This window comes from Enhydra lutris, unplaced genomic scaffold (genome assembly GCF_002288905.1).
Source record: "Enhydra lutris kenyoni isolate GAN:26980312 unplaced genomic scaffold, ASM228890v2 scaffoldscaffold38, whole genome shotgun sequence".
NCBI classification, from domain to species: Eukaryota; Metazoa; Chordata; class Mammalia; order Carnivora; family Mustelidae; genus Enhydra; species Enhydra lutris.
Window position 1 is genome coordinate 1926500 of NW_019154122.1, and position 21953 is coordinate 1948452.

Here is a 21953-nt window from a genome sequence, read left to right on the forward strand (position 1 = left end):
TACATATTGTACATATTTCAATTCTGGGAGGTGAGTGTTATTATTCCCATTTTATGAATGTGGAACTGAGGCTCAGAGAGGCTAAGTGACTTTCCCAGAGCCACACAGCTCCGTGTCTGTTCTGGGACCCAGGTCTCTCTGGCTTGAAATCTTGCACTTTCTCCATTAAACTATACACAACTCTGACAGGTAGAACATGTCAGTAGAATTGGCCCTTTGCCAGAGGCGGAGCCTCATCCCTCGACACTGGGGTAACGTCGCTGCTGCTAAGGTAGGAGACGGAAATCCAGCAGTTGCCGCCCTTACCTGCCGTGATGGCAATGGTCGTGGACAGAATGTAGCCCACGCTGGCAATCAAAGAGGAGTCGTACATCTGCGAGGCTTGATTTAAAAACCTTCAACACAAGAGCACTCTGGTCAGTGGGCACATTAGAAAGGCTGAGGTGACAGCTGGTGACAGCAGGCTTAGCTTGAAATATGAAGACAATACATGAAAGAAAGATGCCATGCAGGTGCATCTCTGGGGCTGGGGTCCACGCTTCGCTCCCACTTGTCACACAACTTGAGGTCCACCGCCATTCCCCAAGGGGGCCATGCCTTCCCAGGTATATACTTCTGGCCACATGGTTCTCACCCACTGGAAATACCCCTCTCCTCACGTCAGTGTCCCCTACACCGCCACACACCCCTACAAAGGGCCATCCTGTTCCCATGAATAGTCCAAGAAACTCCCGTGGCACTTACTGCATTCTGCCTGTTGCTGTCAATATTTTTTTAAAGCACATTTTCTGCTCAATAAAAAAAATAACATGCTTACTGCAATAAAGGTGGGAAAAAGAGAGAGAGGAAATTAGACTCATTCCTCCTCTCTCCATCTAGGATCGACACTCCCTCATTCTGGAATATATTCTGTGTCCATTCTCTGGGTGGTAGCTGTTCATATTGTCCCACTCAACTGCACTCGTCCATCCCAGGGCTGGCAGCGCCTCCAAGGACAGTGACTGTTGCTCTTGCCTCCGTGGCAGAAGGCCCTGGCACACAGGAGGCCCTTGGTGGCTGTGTGGCTGTGCAGCTGTGTGCTGGCTAGGTGAGTGAGAAGCTCCCCCCGCAGGGGTGGGGGCACTAGATTCTCCTCTGTAACCCTGGAGTGCTCAGCACGGAGCCTGGGGCTGGGCGGGCTCAGGGGCGATGACCAGAATCTCTGTAGTAGGACTCGGGACAGTAATAATCAATATAATCATGGTCATCAAGATCATAAAAGGGGCTGAGATTTTCAGGAGGTCATCCTGGGGATGGCACGGAGAGCTTCATGCTCCTTCTAAGGAGGGTTTGCTGTTATTCTCAGTTGTGGACACGAAATCTGATCCCAGGGAAGCTGCGGCAGAGGCCTGGATTGGAACGGTGAGGGGTGTGGGATGGGGAGCCCAATGCCGGGGTTCACATCTCAGCCCTGCCCCTTTGGTTGCTCAAATGCAAAATGAGGATGGGATCATCTGCTTCAAGGGGTTCGGTGGGGGGATCCAATGAATTAAAGTTCACGTGAAAGGGGTGTGTGTGAGGGGCTTCCCCTGGAGCCCCAAGGCAGCGGTCACTCTAACAACTGCTCCAGGCCACTGCTGGGGGATGGCGAGCCCAGCCAACAGGAGCCCAGGGCCTGCCCTGCCCAGGATCCATCAGCCTCATATGCCACACTGAGCCCTGTGCCATTCACCCTCCTGTCCCCAGCAGGGCCATCCCAGGCCCTCCTGGGCCCTCTGCAGAGCACCTGGTCTCAGATGGGAACAAGGCCCAGGCCCACCCTCAGGACCACTGCTTCTGAGACAGAAATGATGCTCTCACTCTCTGGAGAAGATTCCCGGAGGACAAGAAAGGATGACTTGCTATGTTCCACCTAGCAGACAGAGAAGTGTCTCATGGGGGCACACACAGCCTCTTCTAAAGTTCTTGAAACAGACACCCACACTGGGGCAGAGGAAAAGTGAGGCTGCCCCTTCTCCCAGTTTGAGGCAGAGAGAAAAACACCTCCACTCCCAGCTTTTTCTTTCAAGGGACACAGAGTCCCTCCAGGGGACAGCTCAGCAGATTAGCGACCCCTCTCTCCACAGTGGATGCTGACCCTTGCTCAGCTCACGGGCTGTGTTTGAATGTTCTGCCTTCCCTACAGCTTCAAGAACAAATGAAATCAGGTGTAAGAAATGGAAGTGACCCCAAAACGTGGAGAGGCCCAGCAGGAAAAGACTTTGCAACTCACGCAGCCTGGTAGACAGCGGTGGCCACCATGCACACGAACATCACGTAGAAGATGGGGTAGTCGAGCTGCAGATTCCCCTGTATGGACAAGATGAGCATCCCGGCCACGGCCTTCACGGTCACCACCGTCATAGAGCCTGCAGGGAGTGAACGAGGACCAAGCAAGGGCATCAGACCCTGCAAGTGAGTTGATGACTCCAAGGGACGTGTCGAGAAAAGATGGAGGGAGCCCTGGCTGGGCCACCCCAGGGATGGCAAGGATGCCAGGGGCAGCAGATCTCCCCCGCCTTCCACGAGTTGCCGCTATCTATGTGCTCTGTCCAAGGTGTGGAAAGCAAAATGCCCACATGCTTCCAAGTGTCACTTCTGAACACCAGGAAGAAAGGGCATTGAGTTTAACTCTCTGTGTCTGGACCATGGTCAAAAATCATCCCTAAATGGATACATGAACTTCCTGTGAAGTTCCTGTGAGTACCCTTCTTATGGCAGTTACAGGGGGGAAAAAACACGTGATGTGTCAAGCGCCCTCTATTTTTTATTTTAACGCTCATTCACTTGTATTTTTAAAAACGTTTCATTAGACAGAGATCTCCAAATATTTTGGAATCCTGCCTCTAGGCACATGAATGTACTTTTCCAAAATATAGGTGTTTGTGCATTTTAAAGTGATCCTCATGTAACACTGTGCTTATAGGGTATGCACGTAATAGAACAGGTGTTGGAGGTACCACCGTTCACCTCACTGTGGAGACCACTGCTTTCCCCAGTGGTGCAGAAATGGCTGCTGTCAGGCCCCCCCACCGGCCACCCCCACATCCAGGTATAAACGAAGCCCAGTGTTCTGGCTGAAGGGCTCCACTCTCCTGTTTTTCTCGGCTTCTGCACATTTTCTCTCTTGCTAACAGCCCATCACACAGCAGCTTCTGGGCCCCCCACAAACTCGATGACCATTTCAAACATCAGCAGTCCAGTTAAGAGAGGCACTTTCAAGAGGGTGTCCCTGTTAGTGAGAAGTGGGCAGGAGGAGGGCAGCCAATGTGCCTTAGAACCTTCTGGCCTCCCTACTCTCCAGAGAGGACATTTGGGGACTGTGACATTCCAATTTACTTTGGAAACAAGAGCACTTAGGAATGGACCACCGATCTTAGCTACTCCCGGGACAAACATCTAAAGTGTTATGCTCAGTAAAAGACACCGATCACAAAAAGCCACATGTTATGGGGTTCTGTTTATACTGTATACTTTAAATAGGTGAGTTTTATGGTATGTAAATTATATCTCAATAAAGCTGTTTTAAAAATACCAAAATAATGGAAACTTGTCCTACGGTGTCCCCTGTCTATGGGGCTGAGGGCCTGTCACTGCAGTGGGGGCTCAGTGTGGGAAAGACAGAAGACCAACAACACATCTTGGGCACTTATGCCCACCTCATTTAACCCTGCTCTCCCCCCTGAGATCTGGGCATTCTCCTATGTCTATTCTGAGAGGACGATGTGGCTTAAACTGGAGGGGTCACCAGCCCGAGGCCAGAGCCCCTGGGAAGCAGCCAGAGGGGGTCCCCCACCTCTTCCCTAGAAGCTCAGGTCCTTCTCCCAGCTCTAGTGAGCGTGTCAGACTCTGTGTGGAGTCAGGCCTTGCCTCGGTCTGATGGAGGAGCTGTCTCTCACATGGCACCCATCCCTCCAAGAAGAGAAGGAAAAAAAAAGTCAGAGACCAAACTCGGTTCCTGTTTTTGAATCCAAAACTCATTCCTAGCCTGACCAGTTTGCGGGGAAGCCCTCAGGACTCAGTTGCTGGAGCCTGTCTGCCTTGACCTTCTCGCCCCGCCTCACCCTCCCTCTACCTTCTCGCCCCGCCTCACCCTCCCTCTGCTGTCCTCTTCTTCACCGTGATCCTCACGGCCCAACGTGTCTCTCTTCTATGCATTCGCCTACTTGCTTACTGGTCATTCCTGCCTTCGGAACGGAGAACCCCCGAGGGCAGGGGGCTGTCTGCCTTGTTCACCCCTGTGGCCAGTTTCCAGCACTGTTCCTGGCACGTAGGGGACTCTGGGTATTTGACAGGACTGATGGAAGCCACTTCCTGTCCACGGGGACCTCGTGGTGCTATGGGACGGTGGCCACACTCAACCACCCGGACCCCCACTTACCCAGTAACGCCACCAGGAGAAGAATCACGATGATGTTGTTGGCGTTCTTCTCCTTGTAGAAGTAGAGCAGCAAGCAGAACAGGATGATCTCCACAAGCTATGGGAAGCAGCAAGCGGGTGGTCAGCGGGGCGGGCGCGATGAGGGGAAGACTGGGAGATGCTGGTGGACTGGACTGGGGCTGATGCTGCTGGAGTCACCAACCCTTAGCACTGAAAGGGACCTGAACAGTCAGCATTTCCCAAACCACGGACAGACTTCATGGAAAAGGAAGGGATTCAGAATGAACTCTGCGGCAATCTCTGCCCCTTGGGTAACACCGACAAGGAGCTCACCTCTGAGCTTTGAGGGCGCTGTGCCGGCCGTACACACACACACAGCCGGTCATGGATGGCCAGGATCTGGCTGGGAAGGTTTCTTTCCACTTTGCTGCTCTGCGGGTGACCCCTGAAGGTCGGTCAAAGAGAGGGTCACTGGCTCACTGAGGAGATGAGCTCCCTGGGGCAAGTAGATAGGTATTCACGTCCCCATCCCCTAACCACACCTCCGGTGGGTGCGGCTCGGTGCTGGGGTGGGGGGGGAGACAAGGACATCTGCAGTCAGGGAGGCCAAGTTTGAAACCAGATCCACTACTAAAATAGTTGTGTGACCTTGGGCCAGGCACTTAGCTTCTCTAAACCTCAGTTACCCAATCCGTGAAATGGGGATGATTCTTCCTTTGCAGGGTCACGATCACTGCTAATACTTAACGAACTCATAAACATACCAGGCACCGTTCTAAACATCGTATCTACGCTAAACTCACTCAATCAGCACAATGATTCTATGAAGTAGGCACGATCACAATCTGAAGCTAATAAAAGGGCAGAGCCAGGATCTGAACCTGGACAGTCTGCCTCCAGGCCCCATGTATTTTCCACAAGGCTACACCACCTGAACGAGGGAAGCCCAGGGCCTGGGGCTTAAAAGGCGCTCAGTCAATAGAATCTTCCTGCTAGACATGCACAAGTGTGAAGTGGGAGTTCCCGCCTTGACTTAACAACTGTCCTTTCTACTCCTCAAGGGCCCAGACATTTGGCAACATTTTCCCAAGAAGTCAGACCAGCACCAGCGCCCAGCAAAACAATAGCAGCAAACTTTGACCTTGGCGCGGTCCCATTTGCCTACCCCAACCTCTTACCGGAGTTTATTTATCATAACAACCAACGCAGAAGAACTAATGGGTATTTGAAAATTTTTAAAATTCCTAATTAGAGACCATTAAAAAAAAACCATCTGGCTGTTTTCATTTTCCTGTTTCTTCCTGTCTTTGTGGCCAGGAATACATATTTTTTTTAAAAAAAGATTTTATTTGACAGAGAAAGACACAGCAAGAGAGGGAACATAAGCAGGAGGAGTGGAAGAGGGGAAAGCAGGCTTCCTGTCAAGCAGGGAGCACCATGTGGGGCTAGAACCCAGGACCCTGGGATCATGACCCCAGCAGAAGGCAGACGCTTAAGGACTGAGCCATCCAGGCACCCCCAGGAATACATATTTTATCTGCTTGTCGTCATAGTGGAATGCATAATTTTGTGCTGGGCCATTTTTAGTCACCACAAACCAATTCCCATATTTTATGAAGTTGTCATAATTATCTTTAATCGCTGCAGAATACACCATCAAGCAGGTAAATGACGCATCCACATCCCTAACCATCGGGCGTGCCCAGTTTGCCAATCATTCTTCATGATGCTTAAATGAGCCTGGGAAGAGCGCTCAGCCTTCTGATGCGAGAGGGCGGTGTGGGTGACCTTGAGTCCTGGGAGCATGTCTCTCTCCTCCCTCCCACCCTCTCTCCCCTTCCTGTTTTTCTATCTTTCTTTCTTTCCTGAAGTACAGTTGACACACGCGGTGACATAAGCGTCTGGTGTAGGACACCGAGCCTGGACGCCATCCCCTCTCTCTGCTACGCTGTGCTCGCCAGCGCCCCTACCGTCAGCCCCGCGTCCCCGCTGTTTGGCACCCAGCAGACAACAAAACAAACAATGACTGAATCTGCTGGGGCCAGATCTCTCTAGCTGGCAGTGTTAGGGCACAACAGAGAGTTACTCAGTTCAGAGGACTGAAAGCCATCGGGGGGACGGAGAAGGGACAAACGCAGGGCAAGAATGGGTTTGTTTGGCAGAAAAAATAGCTCCCACCAAGCAGCAGTGTGGGCAGGGATTCCGCAGGCTACCCCGCTGCGGGAGCCACACCGAGATCAATGCCTGCAGGGCAACCCCCTCAGTTGCCCTAGAAATCACCTCTGGCTCCTTCTAATACCAAGATCTCCTTCTACGGGAGGGGTTTTCCGCCATTTTTTTGAACTTACAATGTATGCACCAGCATGCGGACATGCAGAGCATGCGCAGTTAAACCTAAGTGCGGAAGGAGCGAAGATGTGTAAGTTTCTTAAGATGCCAAGCTCTCCACCCCTGCCCCCTAGCACGCTGCATAAAAGCTTCCTGCAGTAACCCCAAGGGGAGACAGTGCTCTGACAGTGATCTTCCTGTCTCCTTACTTGTGACAAGGAAGGAAAGTTCTTTGCTTTCAACACTTCCTCGGATTGTGGTCCATTTAACGCACCCCCAGCAGCCACCCCCCTTGAGTTTGGTTCCAGTAGCACCGCCTCGCAGACACGAGGAAGGAAGACAAACTGAGGGATAACTGGGCCTCTGCTGAGGGATGGGTGATTTCCACACCACCTCGCGTCTCCCAGCCACCAGCTCTGGTCCAGTGGCTCCCACCTGCTTCCAGCTTCCAGGTAGGTGACTTGGGTGAGGTCACACAGCACAGATTCAAGCTCAGGGCTCCCTGAGAGAAGTCTGTGTTCTGGGGGTTAAGCTTTTTCTGAAGCGGTTGTTCTCTGGCTCTGTCCTGCAGCCGTTTCTCCACCCCACCCAGGACCACAGGTGTATGCTGGGGCTGGCTAGAGGCAGGGAGGTGACTCAGGCTCAATCCTGGAGAAATCTATTCTCTGCCTCATGAGCAAACTAAGGAGAAAGAACATTCCAGGCCTGTAGAGCACTGCTAGGCTGTTCGTGTCAGAGGAAAAACAGTGACCACCTTCATTAGCAGGCCAAGCTGGCCTCGAATCCAGCTCTGCTCTCATGGGACTCTGGGCAGTCAGCCAACTTCCCTGAGCTCAGTTGTCTCATCCATAAAATGGGGAGAAAAACATTTACCTTACAGGGCGGTTGGGAGGATTTGAGATGGTATGTAAGAAAGTATTTTGCACTGGGACACCTGGGTGGCTCAGTGGGTTAAAGCCTCTGTCTTCAGCTGGGGTCATGATCCCAAGGCCCTGAGATCGAGCCCCACATCGGGCTCTCTGCTCAGCAGGGAGCCTGCTTCCCTTCCTCTCTCTCTCTCTGCCTGCCTCTCTGCTTACTTGTGATCTCTGTCAAATAAATAAATAAAATCTTAAAAAAAATTTTTTTTAAAAAGTGTTTTGCACAGTGCCTGGCTGGGAACAGGAATCTACAGCAGTAGCTTGATCAAATACCTTACATGCTTCCTCCATCAGTTTATCTGTAGACCTAACACGGGACACAAGTGGGCCTGGGAGTTTAGGAGACCATTTCAGAGTCTCCTGTGTTTCTATCAGCTTCTATCAGCTGTGGGATACCAGGAAAAAAATAAACAACACAAATTTTACTGTTTAAAATTTTAACTGTTTTCTTACCATAAAAGTCTTAAATGCTCACTGTAGAAATTTTGGGTGGTGCATAAAGACAAAAGTGAAATGAAAACTCAATCATAATTCCAGCTCCCAGAGACAACCATGGATGGAATTGCTGATCTTCCATCCAGTCCTTTAGCAACACATTCTACTTACAGACCTACAGTCCAAAACTAAGAACTAAGATTATCATATTATCTATGCCGATGTAGACATTACTTGGAACGTAAGTGAAAAAAGCATTTTCCCATGAACTCCATACTCCTCACAAGCACGGTCTTTGGTGCTGGGAAATACATCATGCGTCACTCGAATCCCCTATTCCTGGAGGTTCAGGTTCCTGGGTTTTAGGACCTGATACTCCCTCCTGCCATCACGGGTAGGACCAAGGGCTTCTCTTACCATGTACAAGAGAAAAGGCCAGCTCACGAGGTGCCTGGTGATGTTCTCGCCTGTCATCTTCTCGTGGCTGTTAGGTGCGAATGTCACCAGCAAGTAGGTGCCCACGATGGCCAGACCACAGCCAACGAAGGACAAAATGTAGCGCCCTGCAGGAAAGGGGGGAGGCTGTCACAGGCTCACCACAGGTGCAGGCTTCAGGCCCGTATGTGTTTCTAGAGCAACACGTGATGACCCGCTATTTTTGGTTTTTCTTCACCTCACAAATAGATCATCTCCCTTATTGTTATTTTAAAAAATGACATTCATATAAAAAATAATGATAACATTTAGGGACGCCTGGGTGGCTCAGTCAGTTAAGCAACTGCCTCCAGCTCAGGTCATGATCCCAGGGTTCTAGGATCGATCCCTGTGTGGGGCTCCTTGCTCAGCAGGGACTCTGCCTCTCTCTCTCCCTTTACTGTTCCCCCTACTTGTGCTTTCTCTAATAAATAAATAAATAAATAAAATCTTAAAAAAAATTACATATAATGTTAAAAAATTTTAGCGAGAGTGTAGCATGTATGCCAACAAGTACTCCACGAATTCTTACAAGGAGAACACACCCAATGTAACCACAACCCAGGTCAAGAAAGGGAACATTAGCAGGACCCCGACGTCCTCACTTGTGTCCCCTTCCAATCACTAGGCCACAGCCCCAGGGTAACACTGACTTCTGCCAGCACTGAGAGTTGGCCTGGTTTTGAACTTTCTCTACGTGGACTCAAGCTATATGATTTCTTGTGTCCGTGTTCACATAAGATGTTTGTGAGTTTGTAAGATTCACTTGTATCCTCGTGTGGAGTATGGGGGTGTTTCCTTCGTTCTCACACCCGTACGGCATGTGAACACAATTTATCCCTTCCCATATCCACACCCATATTTATCCATATGCTGCTCATGTGTGTTTGAATGCTCCCCAGGGTTATAACAAATACTGTCGCTATGGGCATCCTTGTGCGTGTCATTTGGAAAACACACTGCCCCTGTTTCTGCTGGGTATAAAACTAGGAGTGGGAATTCCCCAGTCAGGGGACAGGTGGACCTTCAGTTTCGTAGTTACTGTCAAATGGTTTTCCAAACTCCATTTCCATTCCTGCTGGGAGAGCATTAGAGTAGAACTGCCTCTTTTTCTCCTTCAGAGCAGCCATTCTGCTACTGAATCATGGTTTCAGTGTGCATTTTACAGGGAAGGTTTTAAAGTCAGAATCACTTTATGGGCAATATAAAAAAAACCAAATACAACAAAACCTCACAAGCAAACCTTCAGAGCCTACCATGCACCTTTTAAAAATGACCTTATCATTTCCCATCTGCTAGTTAATCTCATCCCAAGGGACCGGTCCAAAGGACTATCAATGTTCTATTCCACAGACCTGTTGGACACTGTTAGGGAGGCCTGGGAGTTTCCTGACTCTTCCCCTGGGTCCTGTCACACTCCATCTGAACCTTGTGGATTTTGTGAAAAGCCACTTGAAGTCCAGCCCAGACCCGGGCAAGCTGAGAAGGGCTGTGAGTTCTGAGCTACACACAGTGACCACAAGCCTCTGGATATTTCTGGATAGAACTATCTACATATTTCATTCCATGGTCTCCCAAAAATGTGATACATTTTTATGTCTTTAATTTTCATTCTAGGCCTCATAAGGTGCCCTCAAAACAGTTGTTCAGTTTTTCAATGAATGAATGAACCACGGTTAAACTTAGTAATGAGTCCTGTGCTAAGATACAAGAGTCTGTTTTTTTCAGGGAGGGAAAGGTCTTACTCATCTCCATGCCTGTGGTGTACAGCACAGGTCTAGCATTGGGTGACTGCTGAATTTAATAAAACTTTAGGCAGGACAGCCATGTACAGTTGTACAAGTTGCTCACTGCATAAAAGCACCTTAGCCCGTAGGCTAAAATCTAGCCCATGCTCTGCTCACCAAGGCATGTGCCCATGGAACCACAGATGCCCAAAGAGGGTATCTTTTTAAAATTCGCATAGGGCACTGCCTGAACTAGCATGTCTCTTATACCAGGACTTTCTAGAGTGAGCCTGGAAGGGACATAAAACTACACTGGCCTCAGAACCAGCCCAGCTACCCCTGCATCCCCCCCTCCCCCCACCGTTCTGCCATCAGGACTACTGCAAATCACTCTGAGTCTTTTGGTCTTGGCATCGTATATTAACTCTTCTTTTTTCAGTGAAAGATTCTTTTCTTTTCCAGCCACCTGGCCCCATCTTGCCCCCATCCTGTACCCATGATTCAGAACAGTGGTTCCCAAACCTGGCTGCGTGAGCAAGTTCATCTGGCTGCATGTTTAACCCGTAAGCTCTCATCCAGCTTGTACAAGTAATAAAGAATGACTCCTGACCTCCAAGCTTCCCATTCACTTCAGAACTCATTTAAATAAAGAGGGTGCCTTTTATCAGGCCTCCTAAAATCCCAACAATGGATGCTCAATAAATATTGATTGAGTGGAATGAAATCAAGCTCCTTTTAAGAAGTCTCACAGATGATTCTGCTGTGTAGCCAGATTTGGGAACTACTGATTAAAAAGCCCAGCTCTCAGGAGCCCTATAAGGGTGGACTACACAGCACAGAAGGGAGCAGGAGACAGATGATCTCTAAATTGGGGTGAGCTGGTTTTATAATGAAAAAACAAAACAAAACAAAATAGCACAAGCACAGAATTAAGAACAGGGGCTCAAATTGGTGAACTTACTCAGAAAGTCTTTGGGTTTCCATTTTTCTTTGATGAATATGATTCCTATGATGGCGCTAGCTACAAAAAAATAAAAGCACAAGGAAAAGAAAATGGAGGCTGCTCTCAGTCCAGTGGAGTCCCTTTGCCTAGGCCCTAGGATAGACTCATTTGCCTTAGGGTTTGGTACTTCCTACCCTCTCCCTCCTGCTCCCCCAAACTCAGTCCTTCTGGTTCCTCTCTTTTCCCATCTCAGAAAGGGAGGCTCCTCTCTGAGTCTTCCTGAGGATTTCTACAAGTCCGGGAGCACTGGTGTGGAGTACTTGCAGTGTGACAGATCATTTGCACAGGTTATTTCTGGCATGTCTACCCAAGGTGGGTGCCGTTATTATTCCCATCTGAAACACGGGACACTGAGGCTGGGAAAAGTGAGGGTGCTGGTCAGGACCATGCAACTGGTAAGGACTGCTGGACCCCAGGGCCCTCGCTCCTTCCATTGCTGTGACTAGCTCTGACATTCTCCCCATGGTTCTTCTGTCTCCTTCTCAGACTTCCTGGTCACTGCCTGGAGGGATGGGGCTGGCATTACTGGGAAGAGACCTGGATGGCTATTCTCAGCTCTGTGTGTTCTGGGGTGAGTCACTACCTGTGAGTCTCAGTTTGGATCCAGCTCAGGCCAGCTTGCTGCTTGTTAAATACTGAGGAACCCACTGTCGCATGGGCAACCATGGTGGTGGTCTTTACACCGTATAAATCAGAAACACTACACATGGGGTCTTCCTATTCTCCTTTCCCACTTTCCCCTTCCTTTCCTCCTTTTTTTCTCCCTCCCTCCCTTCCCCCACTGCCTTATCCTCTTCTTTTTCCTCTCTCATTTTCTCCCTCTCTGAATGTTGGTTCATCAGCACACCGCTGAAAGCACCCCCTTCTCTGAGCTTAAAGGGCAACTCAATGAGAAAGTGCATGTAAATCATGTGTCCACAGTAAATACTTGATAACTGAGCTATTATTATTATTGAAGTACCTGGGATAGTGACTGATAAGTAATAGGTACGCAACAAATGGTGGCGATTACTTTATTATTTGTTTTTAGTACTGCTTTTTACTGGGTGACTTAAGAAGCTCTGAGAGCCCCTCAATTTCTAGCTGCTGGTGTCTGAGAATCCATTGTTCTACTTCAGTCTCTTATGTTTAAGAATTTGATTGTGAGAATTACTAAGTATTAAAATTCGGAGGCAATGATTTAAAGCACTTTGTCACTCGATCACCTGTTTCTCATTGTGGGGAGAGGTTCCAAAGCCTTTTCAGAGGTCAGCTGCGGGCAGAGGATGAACCTCAATCCCGGTCAGGGCGGACCCAAAATACAGACGTAGAAAGTGGGCCAGAGAACACAAGGAAAGGCTGGGACTGGGGAAAGCTACTCGCCTCAACTAAAGGCACTCGGATTATATTTTATTATTATTACTAAATTATTAAAACTATTATATTTTTTATTTTAAAAATATTCTTTATTTAAATTCAACTTTGCTAATGTATACTGTATTGTTACTTTCAGGGGGCAGGATTTAGTGACTCATCGGTGCTTGTTATATCAGACCTCCTTCATGCCCATCGCCCAATCAGCCCCTACTCCTGGACCCTCAACTCTATGGTCAGGTTATATTTTACAACAATATTGTGTGGATAAAAACACAGCATGTTGGAGGACCTCACTCGTCTTGTGGGCCGTGAGGTACAAACCCAGGTCAAGAAAGAGGGGGACTCTTCGTGGGATCGGGAAAAGCAACAGGTTTCCACTTCTTTGCCAACTTCTGGTCATTGGGGGGACTGCCTGAAACTCTGAGAATTCTCACTAAGGGACCCCCTGCCTGACTGATGACGTCTGCCACGGGCACAGGCCGGGAGCGTGGTTGCTGCCCTTATCCGTGGGGTAGAAGATGCCCTCTTAACTCCAGAAGGAAAAAGACTACTCAAAATGCCACTTTTTCCTTTAAGAGCAGGGAAGGGCTTCCAGGCCATGTGGGGCCTGCCAGCAAGCAGAAGGGAACATTTCAACGCAAGTTCATGGTCCCCGCTCCTGTGTTCACTAATCTACTAACATCTTTTATTTAAGAAGAAAAATTTTTTTTCCCCTAATGCTATTTAATTTGTGGAACACAAATATCAAAGCTCCTTTATCTTTTCCTTGGTTCAAATGCTCTGAGACACTGGTTTGGGGATTACAGAGATCACAGAGAAACGGCAGGTGAGAAAGTGACCAATGCTTCAGTCGTGATATCAGCTGATGCAAAAAGATCAGAGCCTCAGTGGAAGGCATGTCTGTTAGAGGGTAAGCTGTCTGAATCCTACGAAAGCTCAGGTTGTCCTGACAGTGCTGGGATGAAAGCTTCATGTTTGTATCTTCCTTCTGCAGTGGGAATAGAAAGTAATTCTGATAAAGTTTCTGAGTCTTAAACAGATTATGGAGCCAGACCATCCTGTACCCCAACCCTGCCACGCTGTACCCCTAGTTCCTCATCTGTAAAGTGGGGATCGTGACAGTGTCACCCTCAAAAAGGAGGAGTGGAATTAATATCTGTAAAGTGCTTTGCACCAGGCCGGCGTGTATGAAGCCCTTTGTAAGAGTCAGCGACATTACCAAGCAGAAGCTGCTTTGTTTGCTGAGTATGGTGGTGGCCCAGGTGTATGGGTCCCAGGGAGTAGCAGTGGCGGGGAGGGACCCCGGTCTTACCTATCACGGAGACGGCACCGAGGGGCACGATCAGCGACAGCGGAGCGAAGGCATAGGAGGCAAACACGCCCAGCTCGCCCAGCAGCATCAGGAACAGGCCCAGCCACCATGTTTTGGTCTTGAAATAGGCTCGGGGGTCCTTGGAGCCTGCCAGGCGGATGTGGCAGTACTTCTAGAAATCCAAGAAAGAAGGTGATTTGCCCAGAGATTTTGGGAAAAAGAGGCTATGACATCTGTATCCTAAATCTACCACCCACTTTTATTTGGGAAGATGTGTTTTTTTGGAGTTCCAGCTCAGAGAAGAGGCAAGCAGTCCCGATCTCAATGCCAGGCTGTCACTCTTAAGACAGCAGTTCTCAGACTGGCCGGGAAGCCTCAGACACTCCCTGGGGAGACCTGGAAATGTGCATTTCTAATGCACAGCACAGGCAGCGTGCAGTCTGGAGCGGGAGCCGGAGTTGAGGACGCCATCCCAGGTTCCCCTGGCTTTGGGTTAAGTATCTCCCTCTCACAGCAGTGCCCCAGAGTCCCCATGCTCAGGGTGTCTGTTTGGCTGCACTCCCTTCTATAGATGAGCATGAACTCTGCTGGGCAGTCCCAGGGGCATCCGTGGACCCTGCCCTCCCTCAGGTGGATACTTGGCCCAGGCATGGCCAATAGTCTTTGTTCTGGAAATGCGCACTTGGGACATAGAAAGTAGGGAGGTGACCAAGGAGAGCAAGGCAGTCATGCTCACTTAGCGGACCACAGCTCCCACTTGCAGGGGGGAAGGACCGTGATGGGAGCTGCAACCGAGTGGATGCGGAAGCAGAGAGACCACTCTGTATAAAGCAAAGCATGAACCAGACAAGCGGCCAGAAGACCATGCGGCCTCCGAAACACACTGGTACACTCCGGGCACACGGGCGTGCGTGGCGCTGAAAGGTACCGGGTTACCTGTGTGTGTTCACATCTCTGATCTGGGGAGGGAGGGCGCCCCTCCACAACCCGAAGCTGGGCAGTGCAGGCGGAGAGGAGCGGGCCAACGTGCTGTGGGAATTAACCCGTCTGCAGGCGTCAAGCCTCAGTCAGGGTGTCCCAGAGCAGTCCCTGAGACTGGACTTGGGAGGACGTGATTTCCGGAGGCATCGTAAGGGAGTGGGAAGGTGAGCCAGAGAAGGGAGCACACCAGTGGAGGGTGCAGAATGAGTGTCCTGGGCAGCAGGGGGCTCATCCCATGGGGGACCCACTGGGAAACCCTGTGAACCACAGGATGGCAGCCTGGGCATTTATGCACGGACTCCTGTCCCCCACCGGCTGAAAACTGCCCCAGCGGGGCAACCACCATCATGGCTGCCACCCAATTCACACATGTCCATGGAACCAGTTTCCGGGGCGCCCTCAGGAGCTCCCCAATCTATCAGCGTGCATCAAACCACAGCTGTGGACCAGCTCAGTGGCTCCAGGGCACCCCAGGAAAGTCTAAGTCACGGAGTACGCCGTCATCAGAGTTGAGGGCGGTAGGGGATCACGTGGGGGCAAAGAATCAAGAGAGATTCTGGAACAACCACAGGGGATTGCCCAAGGCCCAGCCCAGGAATGGAGGGGGGCAACGTCCCGCAGCGAGGAGGCAGCTGGGCCCGCACCAGACCCCCCGGCTGACCAGCTGTATCTCTGCCCCCAGACAGTGCTTGTGACTGAGACTTACCTGTAGGTTAAGCGCAATGCTGACCACAAGGTGCCCGAAAATCGCCAAAAGGGCGCCGATCAAGTTCTCCTGCAAGGAAAGTTCCCAGGAGCAGATGTGAGCTGGGTCTAAGCCAAAGGGCCCCAGGGACGCAGAAGAAACCCCACCCTTCGCTGTCCCAAAACAAAACCAGAAAGACATCTGCCACAAAGCCACATCCCAGACCTGCTATTGGAGTTTTACTGTTTACTACTCAAGGTTAATGTGGCTACCTTGTTGGTTTACAAAACACCGCCCTGAGCTGGACACTTCCAGAAAGCAACTGTCCTGGGTCCAGGGTCACAATGACCCGATAAGGCCTTAACCTGCTCTGCTCTTTCCTTACTGCACTGACTCGTGCAGTCTTGTGCACACAAGCAACATTCAGAAACTGGAATTTATAAGAGAAACACAGGTGGGGGTACTATTTGCCATTTAATCAATGGACTCTTCATGTTCCCAGAGGGGTCTCAATGAGACTCTTTAAACTGGCTAATTCGCTCCTGGCATTTTTAATGATTTCATTTATAAACGTTTAACTTCTGTCACCTTAAAAATAAAGTTCAAATTCTTTAGCATGGCATCTTCTTTTAACTTCAAAAGACAATTACTAGGCATATATTCATCGTACAATAATCAGGAAATACAAAGAAATGACAGGAAGAGTAAAAATCACAACAAAACAGAAAAGCCACCTGTAATTCTCAACCCAGAGCTAACTACTACAGACATTTTGTTCTTATAAACTTTTTTCTTGTTCTTGTAAATTTTTTTTCTGTCCATAAATTCAGATATGAATGAAAATGTTAGTTTATTTTGTAAAAATAAGATTATGATCTGTTTTATAACCAGTTCCTTTACTTAAGAAATTATAAACACATTCCCGTCAGGCATATTTAATTCATCATTTAAAAAAAATATATTTTATTTATTGTAGGGGCGCCTGGGTGGCTCAGTTGTTAAGTGTCTGCCTTCGGCTCAGGTCATGATCCAGGTCCTGGGATGGAGGCCCACATTGGGCTCCCTGCTCAGTGGGAAGCCTGCTTCTCCCTCTCCCACTCCCCCTACGTGTGTTCCCTCTCTGGCTATTTCTCTCTTTGTCAAATAAATAAAATCTTTAAAAAAAAGGATTTTATTTATTTATTTGAGAGAAATGAGAGAGCAAGAGAGTGTGAATTGGGGGGAAGGGGCCAAGGAAGAGAAGAAGCAGATGTCCCACTGAGCATGGAGCCTGACACAGGGCTCAATCCCAGGACCCTGGGATCATGACCTGACCCAAAGTCAGACTGTTAACCAACTGAGCCACACAGGTGCCCCTAATTCATCATTTTTAATAAATACCAAATAATTCGTCATTTGATATGCTATATTTTATATCATTGCTTCTCCACTATTGGATACTTGGGCCGTTTTTGTTTTTTTTTTAAACACCGCTGTGATCGAATATCTAGTACATGCATTTTTGAACATTTATGAGGATTACTCCCTTGGGATACATTCTTAGGAGGACTGCCGAGTCAAAGGGCACTTGCCTCAGCATGGAAACCACACTATACTACGTCCCCCGCAGGCCCTCCAGGGTTTTTTTTTCACCACTAAACACCAAAGAATGTTCTCTTAGCCAAATATGAATCCTCCTGGTCCAGGATGGGCCTTTTTCAACTCCCCTTTTGCTCTAGAGGTTTTCCCATCTGGCCGCCCTCCCTGTGAAATTGGCCAGCTCTGCAAGGCCTGGGCTGGGTGCTAGCAAACCAAGAGTAAACAAGGCAAACACAGTCTTGGCAGTTCATCTGAGAGACAGGTAATTAGCAAGCATAAGGCAGGAAGTCAACCCTCTGTCCCCTCTGCTCCCCTCTTCCCTGGAATGCTGAGGGCCTAGACAACTAAGAAGGCAGTCGGCTATGAGATAGGGTAGAAGGAGGGAGGGGGCGTCTACGGATGGAAGCCACCATGGCTGTCCTTGACTTTGTCCCCAGCAAGGTGCAGCATTGCAGAATAAAGGAAAGACATTGAGCGGGGAGCCCGGAGACATGGGTTCTAGTTTTAGCTCTGCTGCCTCATCACAGCATGACCTTAGATGAGTCCCTTCCCCTCATCAGGCTTGTATGTCCCTGTCTGGAAAATGTAGATGGTGGCCCAGATAGCCTCCAAGGGGCCTTCCAGCCCTCACCTAAGCTCTGGGTCAGGGCCAGACTGCCAATGAAAAGCAAGTGAAGGACCAGGGCAGGCAGGAAACTGACTTATATTTATTTCACTTCATACAACAACTCATTAATAGAAGGTCACTGAGGGCATCTCATGGACCCAAGGGAGCTGGCTTCCACTTCTTCCCAAGATGGCTCTCATAGCCTGAGCTGTACTTCCTTGATCCTTCGCCATCTCTGTTCTATGTGTTTTGTTGTCTCTTCTCAGACAGAATCAAGCAGAAGCCATGTCTGTCCTGTAGGATCACAGGATCTCAGAGCTCAAAGGGTCACTGGAGATCAACCAGGCCAGGGTTTCCCTAACTGGGTTCCTAGAGAGGTCAATGGAGCTCTGAGGCAAAAAGCACAACATGGTTAAGTGAGTTTGGGAAACACTGGATCCTCGGTCCACTGCTTGGAGGCCCACAGGTGGGTCCTCATTGTCCATCCCAGGTGTCCCAAACCTATGAGGCTCTAGAACTTTTAGTCTGCAGACATCTGTGATCCTCACACCTGCCATCTTAACCACGTTCTTTTTCTTCTGGTAATAACACCCTGATTTTGCTGTAAGCACCCCCCCATGCCCCCAACTTCCCCTTGTATGGTCTTGTGGGGACTGTCATTCCGAGTGCTTCATCCTCTCCTGGACCACGATGGGCCTATGACCAGGTCAGAAACCCTCTCTGGATCTATATGTATATAAACATACACCTATGCATATGTGCATGCATGTGCGCGTGCGCGCGCGCACACACACACACACACACACACACACACACACACACTTTTTTTTTTTTAAGAGAGAGAGAGCCTGCCAGTTGTGGGGGAGGGGCAAAGGAAGACAGAGAATCTTAAGCAGGCTCCACACTCAGCACTCAGCATGGAGTCCGAGACGGGGCTTGAAATCACAACCTGGAGATCATGGCCTAAGCTGAAATCAAGACTCAGACGCTTCACTGACCGAGCCCTCCAGGTGTCCCTCTGGGGTCCAAATCTTGAATAGAGAAGCATGAAGGCTGAAAGAAGTCTGGGCTCATTGCTGCCCAAGGCCAGGCCTGGGCAAGTCAGGCCCCAGGAGCCATCCTGGTGCCTGTGACTTCCAGAAGCCTGCTTCCCTGGCTCTTCCTTCCGTTCCGGGAGCAGTCCCACAGTCTTTTTTGCTTAAGAGCTGGTTTCTGTTACTTGCCCCACAGAGCCTAACTGAGTCAATGCTTCACCGTACGCAGTCTGGGAACAGGTATATACTTAGTTCAATTCCTAGTAAACATGAATGTTTATTTCTTCTTCTTTCTTTTCTTAGAGGGGTGGCTTCTGCAGACAAAAAAAGGCTACCTGTATCACTTTGATTTCTTAAAAAAATTATATTTGCCTTAAAGTAACAGATTCATGAATCTAGTTTATTTAAAAAAAAATCTTACTAAGGAACCATGAAATTCTTAGAAGTTTAATAAATTGAACTTATGATTATATGATTATGCTCTTAAATAGTTCAGTGCTGTTTACCTACAATAAATTCTGTTATTCCTTTCAATTTAAAAACCAAATTACAGAACTTCTGCTTCCACCAAGATGGAGTAGACTTACTTTTCCCTATGCTTCCTGCATTGGACATTATATATAAATTGGACATTATATATAAATTGGACATTATATATAAGGGAAACACAAGACAACTCTGAAAGGTGGAGAGAAGACAGGGTGGGGAGCTAGGGGCCTGAGGAACAGCACCATGGCAGGTTCCCTGGGTCTTCTCTTCACCTCACATACTTCAAACTTGCAGCTGAAGAAGCAGGCAAGCTGGGAGTATCAACGGGTATAGACGAAAAAGCTCTAAGAGAGCATGGGCTCTTTAGTCAAAAGACCAGGAGACGAGCCACCAAGCAAGACAGAAAACTTTAAGACAAGTGCTGTTCCAAACATCACAGGAAAAGAAGATGATACCCACCCATCCCACACCAGCATAAGCCAAGTAGGGGGCCTACATTTCCAACCTTTCACGGTTATCACAGGGCTCCTCAACTCACATGCTGGGACTATGAGAGAAGACCAAGGAGGGATATGAGGTCCAGGGATGAGGCATGCCCTCCTCCCTACCCCCCCGGCCCCACAGAGTGAGAAGAGCCCACGCGGGGAGCCTGGTCTTCTACCCCCAGCAAGCAGCAATGAAACACCCTTCTCCTACTGGGTGGTGTCAGTGGAAACCTGGTGGAGAGGCAAGACCTTCGCCATTATACCCTCACAATTACACTGTCCCAAAGTTGGGGTTAACATTTGTAGTAAATAGCAGTGATGGCCGCCAGCCATTTCTCTCACAACTCCCATCAAGAGTGGGGAACTTTCCCTCCCACCACTTGAATCTGGATGGGTTTGTGATCAACAGCATGACATGGAGTTGAGGGTGGGGGACTTCTGGGCTCAGGCCCTGTAACTTCTACTTTTGCACAGAAGGAAACTCAACCACATATAAAGAAGTCCAATCTATCCATAAGAAGAGAGAGGCGCCCTGTGGAAGACCAAACAGATACACAAGAGGGTCAGGTCGACACCCGGAGAAGAGACAGGCCCAGCCATCTCAGCCAACGGCCAGCTGAATAAGTCAACCTGGCTGAGGCTCCAGGCATGAGTGATTCCATCTTGGATTCTCCAGCTCCAGCCCTGGCCTCCGCCCAACACCACAGATGATACTATATGGAGCAAAGATGAGCCCTTGCTGCTAAGCCCTGCCCACATTCTTTGTTTCTTAAAACAACCTTATTGTAAGAACATGTCACATAAGATCTACCTTCTTAACAACTTGGGTGTGTGGTGTAGTACTGTTAACTACACGCACAAGGATCTCTAGAACGTGTTCATCTTCTGTAACTGAGACTTCATGCCTGTTGATTAGCAACTCCCGCTTCCCCACCCTCCTGCCCCAGCAACCACCATCCTCCTCTCTGATTCTGAGTCTGACTCTGGTAGACAGCTCACAGAGGGGGAATCATGCAGTGCTTGTCCTTTGGGTGACTTAATAAACATTTACTTCTCACAGTTCTAGAGGAAGGGGACGTCCAAGATCAAGGTTTTGGCTGATTCTATTCCTGCGTAGAGTTCTCTTCCTGGTCTGCAGCTGGACACCATCTTCGTGTCCCTTCACATGGTAGAGAGAGATTATCCCCCTCTTTGTTCCTTCTTACAAGGGCACTAATCTCATTCATGAGGGCCGCACCTTCACAACCTAATTATCTCCAAAGGCCCTACCTCCAAAACATCACACTGGGGATTAGGGCTTTAACATAAAAATGGGGAGGAGAGCTGGTGACAAATATTTAGCCCACAGCACTTATTTTTCTTAGCATTATGTCCTCAAGGTTCATCCATTTTGTCACATAGTGCAAGATGTCTTTCTTGTACAAGGCTGCATAATATTAAACTATGTGTATGTATCATGTTTTCTTTCTTCATTCATCTATCAATGGGCATTTAGGTTATTTCCACATCTTGACTATTGTGAATAGTACTGTAATCAATATTGAAGGGCTATTATCTCTTCTAGATTCTGATTTCAATTCTTTTGGATCCTGTCCAGATTCTTGACCTGTGGAATTATGAGCAGTGAAATGATGGCTATTTTTAAGTTTAGGTTTTCAAATGGTTTGTTACAGAGCAGTTGCTAACTGATACACTTCCTTAATAAACCAGAGTTGCTTAATGATCCAGCAATTTCTGTCTGGGACTCAAGATCTGATTCTATTCCAGATATTCACTAACAGTTGACTTTCACCTTCCATCTGATTGGACTGTGTATGATTCTACTGCTTAATTCCCCCACCCCCTTTCTTTGCCCTGCTAAGGTATTTTAATGTCCTCCCATTTTAATGTCTGCCTCTAAATGTTCTTTAAGGACATTCTATAAACCTAGCATACCTTTATTTAACCCATCATTACCTTTTTTATTGAGGTAAAATTCACAAATCATAAAATTTACCATTTTGACCCTTCTGAAGTATGCCATTCGGTAGTTTTTGGTATATTCACAATGTGATGAGTGATGTCATTGAAAAGTGGTGGAATAGAGAATTTCAGGAACCCATCCCTTCAGAAAAAACAACTAATGAGCTGGCAAAACCCA

The 21953-nt window shown here is 48.6% G+C and overlaps 1 protein-coding gene across 1 annotated transcript in view; it reads right to left on the reverse strand.

The window, feature by feature from the left end:
• Positions 1-21953, reverse strand: part of LOC111154866 (NIPA like domain containing 3) — a 51056-nt gene that overhangs the window by 9925 nt on the left and 19178 nt on the right. The window contains exons 3-9 of the mRNA XM_022514800.1: positions 15642-15710; positions 13955-14126; positions 11245-11304; positions 8500-8645; positions 4400-4496; positions 2252-2387; positions 307-395 (exon numbers count right to left, since the gene is read on the reverse strand). Of these exons, the coding sequence (XP_022370508.1) occupies positions 307-395; positions 2252-2387; positions 4400-4496; positions 8500-8645; positions 11245-11304; positions 13955-14126; positions 15642-15710 (769 nt within the window). The remainder of the gene's footprint in view (positions 1-306; positions 396-2251; positions 2388-4399; positions 4497-8499; positions 8646-11244; positions 11305-13954; positions 14127-15641; positions 15711-21953) is intronic.